This window comes from Limulus polyphemus, unplaced genomic scaffold, assembly GCF_000517525.1.
Source record: "Limulus polyphemus unplaced genomic scaffold, Limulus_polyphemus-2.1.2 Scaffold3221, whole genome shotgun sequence".
Taxonomy (NCBI): domain Eukaryota; kingdom Metazoa; phylum Arthropoda; class Merostomata; order Xiphosura; family Limulidae; genus Limulus; species Limulus polyphemus.
The window spans coordinates 46,558-54,220 of record NW_013668831.1 but is presented as its reverse complement, the minus strand read 5'-3'; the positions used below and the strand labels follow the sequence as shown (position 1 = coordinate 54,220).

Sequence of the window (7,663 nt, the reverse complement as noted above, 5' to 3'; positions counted from 1 at the left end):
CTAACAACCCCAGACAAAGGTAATTAAAAACAATATTAAGGCCTTTTTTAGTGGTGGTCTGCAAGTTGTTTAGTGTTTAAGATGTCCTTCACCCATCACAGTGAACACATAAAAGGCCTAGTCTTGTTTTCAGTTTGTTATTGTCCAGGGTTACTCATGAGGGGTGAAATTCCCCAAAACCAGAACCCAACGACAAGTGATGCAACCAACCATCAGGCTGAACTTTGCATTTCTTTCATGCTGAAATTCATATACTTTGGTGTTAAATTTGTTTTTATAAATGCTACATATCTTTCAGATATCTGTATAAATATAGGTTCATTGTGCTGAGTAAAGAACAATTACATACACTGATACAAAACGTGATCATAAAAGAGGACCATTATGTGGCAGATAACATCATAATTAATAAGGAATACAAGAAATACAACTTCTGTGATATTTCAGTTTTATTGTGAGAACTACAGATGAATATGTCAAAACAGCAATATGGACACTATTAGTAAGTGGTTAGCAATTTTGTTATATTAATAACGGAATGCTAAGAAAATTATGATTATTTGCTGGTAAATAAAAAAAAACTTTTTTTGAACATGCAAAAAATTCATCAGAATCACCACACTTTGGAACGAATTATTTCCCCTTTGTTGATGACAAACCAGCTCGCATGATTTCATCTACCAGGAGAAGGTTGCTAGCTATGACAGTACTGTAAAAAAAACAAAAAAAAACACAACTATTTTAAAAAAAAACAAAAAAAACTTCGCACTTTCCAGTCGTAATCCAAAAGTCATAACAGAGATTGCCCGTGGTAATAGCACCCAAAAGCATTGGGGCTTCTCACTTGCTTTTTGGATTTTGTTTGACAGATGGGTTATCCCCAACATGCTTTTAGGTGCTATTACCACAGGCAATCTCCGTTATGACTTTTGGAAAAAACCGGAAAGTGCGAAGGGTTTTCTTTTCTTTTTTTAACAGTTTTTAATTTATATTAAATATATTGTTTTATAGTGCTGATCTTAATCATCTATTGACAATTAATGTAACTGATATAATAGTTTTGAAGCTATACCTTTTATTTTATATATATAGTTTTCTTTCCATCTTAAAAGTATTCCCCATTGTATATATTTAAAATTAAAAATACCAATCTTATTGAAAACACCTATTCATCAGTTACACTATCGGTGAAGTTCAACATTCAGGGAATAATCCTATTGTTTTATCATAAAAGAAAATCATTTATCAGACATGATGTGCAACATAATTCGTGTATGCTAAGAAAGGGGAGGGGAACCTATAGAAATCTATCATTAATATGCTTTTTTATTTCTCTTAAAATTTATTCTACAGTTTTTAGTTTAGGTACTTTTTTTAAGCCAGTAATGATAGAATTAGATTTTTTTTAGAAATATCTGATGTACTTTTCAACTAAATTTTCAGGTTTAATTCTTGCTTTCTCTTTAGACCAACAACAAAATTTCTGGTATAAAAACACTGGAATGTTACTCCTGAAATACCACTCAGATTTCTATCTAACTTACTGATTTAGACTCTTTTTGACCAAAATTCATTCTGGTAAAGTTATGGTATAAAAACCTGGGGTTTACGTTTTCATATTTGCATTATTCTCACACAGTTAAGGTTTCTCATAGAAAAATGCAACTTAAGAAAATGATTGTGCACCCTAACAGTATGACTTAAAGTTAAAACAAAGGTGTATATTGATTCTTTTGTTTGCGCCAAAATATTCCATCAGCTTCATTTCAAGTTTTAAAAAAAAGCAATACTCCCATTTAAAACTAATACAAAATATATCATGGAAATTAAATCTTGCAATAATATAATTAGGTAAAGCAGACACCCATCCACTAAGGTTTCACTTATCTGGGCCAACTGTTTCTGTTGGCCGGTGCTACTTAGCTCATCTAAGGTATGGTTATTTGATTGGTTAAAATTTCAATACATTCTGCTAGCAAATTAATTTCAGAAAACAAATATCTGTCTATCAATTGCATATAGAAACAAAGGAAAAATAGAAAGAAATATATAATAAACAATCATATGTGTAAATAGTAAGGCCTACTAACAGCAATTCTTAAAGATGCATTTTAATTTCTGTGTGTATGTGTTGTTTAAATCTAGCTAAAAACCTTTTACTTCTGCAAAATTTTCAAATTAATGTCCATGTAGTGTTTTAACATCAAAATGACTTTAAAAGCCAATTTTCAAAGTATTTATTATGTCATTTTTTGCTGCTCAAAATTGTTACATTTTTATATTTAAAAAAGTGCACATACAATAAGCATGTTTGAACATGTTTTGTTTTCATTTTAGTTTCAAATAGGTTTGCTGTATAATTTTCTCAAATTTTGTTTACAAATTTAATGTTTTGTTTAGTTTTGAGAATTTGTTAACAAGATGTGGATTACTAATTAAAAACCTTTGAAAGTGTGGTGAGTGCTCACAGCATCAACATTGTCAGGGATGGTTTTTAGTGTTAAAAGAACTTTTAGAAAGAGCACATCTTGGCCAAATACTTGATTTTGTGTGGTTAGATAAGGATGCAAACTGAGTGAAGTACCACAACTCTATTTTGTTTAATTTTGATACATTTTACTAACATATATTAAAACCAAACTTACCATGAATTTATTAGTTGTCGTTTTACTCTAAAATTGTCAAATATTCCTGCATCAGCAGCCACTAAAGCTTCTCCTAAAGAAAAAGAATAGTTATGTGAAGCACAAACCTGAAATTCAATTTGTTACATAAAAAAAATTCCCCAAACTTCAGAATTCTATGAAATAATTCCACTATTTAAAATAAAGAAACCAGGAACATTAAAAGTTCATACTTCAAATATATAAAGGCTTCTTATTAAAGCTTCCTGACACACAGTTAAACATTAGGGCTTCCCATCATTAATAACAAAAGCCTATCCTACTTTCAGCTGACACATGCAACACAGTAAGCAAGTGCTGAAAATAATAATAAAACAAGCTTCACAACATCACACATAGCAGGTTTTTTTTATTATACAAGCTATAAAAAAAGAAAAGAATCATATCAATATTTATAATTTACAGAAAAGCAAAACAATCTTTCATACCTGAATTGATATCCAGCCCAACCAGTTGACCAACATTGTTGTGCTCTTGAATCAATTTCACCATGGTTTCTTGGGAATCATATCCAGCATTTGAGGCCAAAACTTTGGGTATTACAAGCAGAGCATCAGCATAAGCTTGAACACCTAGCTGAGCCCGTCCCTTTACTTCCATCTTGTACTTAGACAATGCTGCATGTGCTGCAATTTCATAAGCTCCTGCCCCAGGAACTATACTACCTGGTGAACATTTAATACTTTGTTTTAAATCTCATTCAGTCATGTTACATACACACACACACACACACACAAATATATTGAAATATAACAACCTTATTCTATGTACTTCTACAAGGTGTCAAAACTAACCGAGGCTTTCAGAGTTTAACATTAATAATATTGCTTCATACTATTATTTCCTCAAATAGTGTCTTTGATTTCATTTTTGTTTGGGCTTGTTTTTGTTCATTTGGATGTCATTTATGTGTGTGTGTGTATATATATATAAAAAAAAACTCAAGTGTGTAAAATAATGTTTAAAACTCACTCTACGACCTCTTAAAATACTCAGATTAATGTAAGTAATTTAAAAGCCAGCATGATGATGTAGAGTATTAAACAAGCTGATTTACTGAGAGGAAGGGGTATATATTCAATGCCTAGTCTTAAACAAAAACACAGATGAAATATTTCCACAAATTTATAATATATTAACAAAAGCAGACTTGTGCGATTTTTATGTAGAATCAATAAAATCATGGAAAATTTTATGACATGTTTCTCTAAATTTTAGAATGCTTGTTATTTACCAGTTTTTATACGCAAGCTTAAACCTTATTTAACACTACGCACTAGGCTTGGTCAAGTTGACTGACCTTTTAACCACCTGTAACTGTGAAACCATACATATTATAACTCTGAAGATATTAAGTGCATCTGTATAAAATTTGGCAAGTATTTATTCAGTAAAGATTGCAAATTTATTGTACACAAAATCATATTTTTATTAAAGATTTATGGCTTGAATGGGTAATGAAGAAAAACTTTAATATAAGTTTAACATAACAGCAAATGTATAACGTTTCGACAAGGTTTTGTCATCATCAGGTACCTGATGATAACAAAACCTTGTCGAAACGTTGTACATTTGCTGTTGTGTTAAACTTATGTTAAATATGTTGTTTTTTATGTATGTTTTATTGTTTTTGTTGTTTTTTAAGCCAAAAGTAACAAAATTAAAAGCTTCTTATGTAACAAAAATAAGAATTTAGGAGCTTAGGAATTTGAGTTCACAAGCTCAAACTATGTGTAACTTGATTAGCTTGTTTACTTTACCTGTGAGTTAAAATATGATATGGGTTTTCACTGTGAGCTGTTGCTGTTCACAGGATGATAAACAGCTTCTTGGGAACAAAGCCCAGCAATGAAGCAATAAAAATTAAATGTATATGAAAAGGTTAAAAGTTTAAATTATGAAGATAATTTAATTGAAGATCTGGTAATAAATGTTTTCTAATAATAAGATATTTATTTTGTTTATTTTTAATTTTCATTTCATCACACATTGAATCACTGTAGTTGGTGTTAGGATAGAAAAAATAAGATAAAATATATAATCTTACCAAAATAAAATTGATACTACTTTAGGAAATTCTGGATGTTAAACAAATGAAATACAAAAACTATAATATTAAAATAATTTGTTCCTTTAATGCAAAATCAGCTCTTAATCAAGCTGTCTCGGTAAAACATTTGTAAAATCTCGGATCTCCAGCCATTATTAGTCTCAAAGTGGGTTCCTCGTCATTAAACATATTTAGCAGTTAGCTTACACATTGAGCATCATTTGCATTTGAATGCAGTGCTTCAGTAACCCTACTTTTTGCTTACTGTATTGAATTTCAAAAGAATAATTCATATAGCTTTCAAATTTGGTTTTTTATTTGTAAAGCACAAAGCTATACAATGAGCTGTCTGTGCTCTGCCCACCACGGGTATTGAAACCCAGATTCTAGCGTTGTAATTCCAAAGACATACCATACCACTATGCCACTGGGGGAGCTTTCAAATATTATCAGCCAATAGAACAAGATGTCCCAGGGTTTTTAACTAAGCTATAGATAGGTTAAAAAAATTCCATTAGCTACTCAGAGCTGAATAACAACAATCACAAATAAATAATTTAAGGCCAACTGTCTATATAAGCCCCCCCCCCCCCAAACAACAACTAATAAATGTTTTGTGGAAGAAATGCTCTCTGTATTAGTTATAAACATGTCTTTAAGCTAAGTGTAAGTCATTGTGATAAGTGCCTTGAAACCTATAAGATGGGAGAAGTTTCTCTGGTTGGTTGAACAAATTTGTTGATATCACCACAAATCAAGGAAGGAAGGAGATTCAAGTTTTTATATTCTGATCTGTCACTATCTATAATTTATGTTTCTAACTGGTTAGATACTCTGAAATCCATAAAAGGGAAAATATATTAGAAGTTAGAGCACAAGAAATGTCATGTGATGCACAGAAGTAAAGAATGAGAATTTATTTATGCATTGCTTTTTAAAGTTAAGAAATTAAAACTTAGATAATACAAACATTTGAACTAGAAAATACTTTCTGATACCAAGTTTATTGATCTATGTTTATAATAAAGTTAATTACATTATAAACATAACTATAAAAAGGATGTGAACATGTGCACTTTGACCTGTTAGTCAATCGTATGCACAGAGTTAAGAGAATTTATGTTACTAGCTGTACATTTTCGAGGTAATATAGTACCTATAAATATACTCCAGTATGTACATGTATTTTTTAATAAACAACTTCACAAAAACTAGCAAACAAAGTTAATATTTATTGAAAATATTTTCACCTATTAAACAACAAATAATGTTTAAGAGTATGCAATTTTGGTAATATCTTAGTTTATTTAGTTCTCAAAAATCACTAATTTATGACAGGACAAGTTCTTGTAGATTTGTCATTTCTTATAGCTTTAGAAGCATTTTTCAACTACATGTTTGATGGGAGTATCCGACAATAATAGATAGGATATAGTTAGAGTAGGAAATACATTTAATACTTATGTCAGTAAATACTGATGAGAACTCAAAATGTCACAATTATAAACTGATAACAAATAAATACCAGCATGAAAACCTTTCTATATATATACATTTTGTAGTATTGTAATAAAAAGGTGTATTAGCTAATAAAGCTGAGTAAGTAAAATAATATTTAAGTCATTCAACAGCTTTCCAAATAGAACCATATTCAAGAGAAACCAACCATCTTCAATAGCATTCTTGACAGCCCGAAGTCCATCATGGACAGCGTCCTTCATCTGAGTGAGGCTATGTTTATTTGGGCCTTTTAATAATATTGTCACAGAGTGTGGATTCTGTAATTCTTCAATAAACGTGTACTTGTTCTCGCCTAGAACATGTTCATATACTAACCCCGCTGTTCCCAAGCATTCAGGGGTCAAATCCTCAACAGAATTAACAGCTGTTCCACCACAAGCCAATGCCAGTCTGTAAAGACAGTTACCAGATTCAACAAACATCAAGAATGAGATAAAACAAATATGTTCTTGTAAGTTTAATTTTTCAGAAACAGGTAACAAACTTCACAATCATAATATAAATGTTTAGTGAGATTAAATAATACAAATAAATATATAGTCTAATAATATTTTATTTTAGAAATCATAAAATATTTTATTTGAAAAGTTTTTTTGGTGTACAAAACTTGAAGATAGCTTTTATATGTGGAACATCTGTTAGCAGAGTTCTTGCACAGATCTTAAAATATAACATTGATATACGGAAACATCGGCACATGTAGATACGTAGATCTTGAAAGTTGAGTTGTTCAAAACTTGAAAATAGCATTGATAACTGGACCAACTGTTGGTTGACATGTTGCAAAAGACATATCTGCAGAAGCTTTTCGCCAGACACTAATCATAGCAGAACCGTCTGGAAAATTATCTATAGGAAATTGTACAGCTTTTAAAATGAGTCAGATCAACGTAGGCCGGTAAGGCAATCATTGACTGGTATGTCCTTAAGCCAAGCAGGAAATGCCTCCAGACCTACTGAAGGATGTGTAGATTGTATAGGAATTCTTTTTGGCGGCAAAGGACAGGTTTATGTGTTTTAATAAAGGTGGCTTCCAAAATATGGAGATGAAAGGGTGACAGACCATTTGCAATAATTTTAAACCTGCTATCCATGTAGTTGTCAGCACAAGTCGGGTTCACTAGTAAATGCTGGACAATCACTGATTCACATTTAGGTGGTAGAACTTTTGTTTTACAGGAGCGACATGGTAAATTCTTTTCTTTCACACTCTTAGTTCTTATGGATGTGGGTACATGTTGTTTAATTCTATCCTGTAATCTTTGTGAAGTGCGACCTACATACAGACATTCAGAGTAGCATGAGAATTCATAAATAAACATACTTTTCTGTGTGGTAGGTATCGCATCTTTGTGTGTTGCAGGCAACAACTTACGTGTGGAATAAGCACAGTAGGGGTTCACTGCAG

The 7,663-nt window shown here is 31.1% G+C and overlaps 1 protein-coding gene across 1 annotated transcript in view; it reads right to left on the bottom strand.

Moving 5' to 3' along the window:
• Positions 1-431: 431 nt before the first annotated feature.
• Positions 432-7,663, bottom strand: part of LOC106468918 (T-complex protein 1 subunit zeta-like) — a 38,478-nt gene continuing 31,246 nt past the window's right edge. The window contains exons 6-9 of the mRNA XM_022397321.1: positions 6,401-6,738; positions 3,113-3,349; positions 2,646-2,718; positions 432-709 (exon numbers count right to left, since the gene is read on the bottom strand). Of these exons, the coding sequence (XP_022253029.1) occupies positions 634-709; positions 2,646-2,718; positions 3,113-3,349; positions 6,401-6,738 (724 nt within the window). The 3' untranslated portion in view covers positions 432-633. The remainder of the gene's footprint in view (positions 710-2,645; positions 2,719-3,112; positions 3,350-6,400; positions 6,739-7,663) is intronic.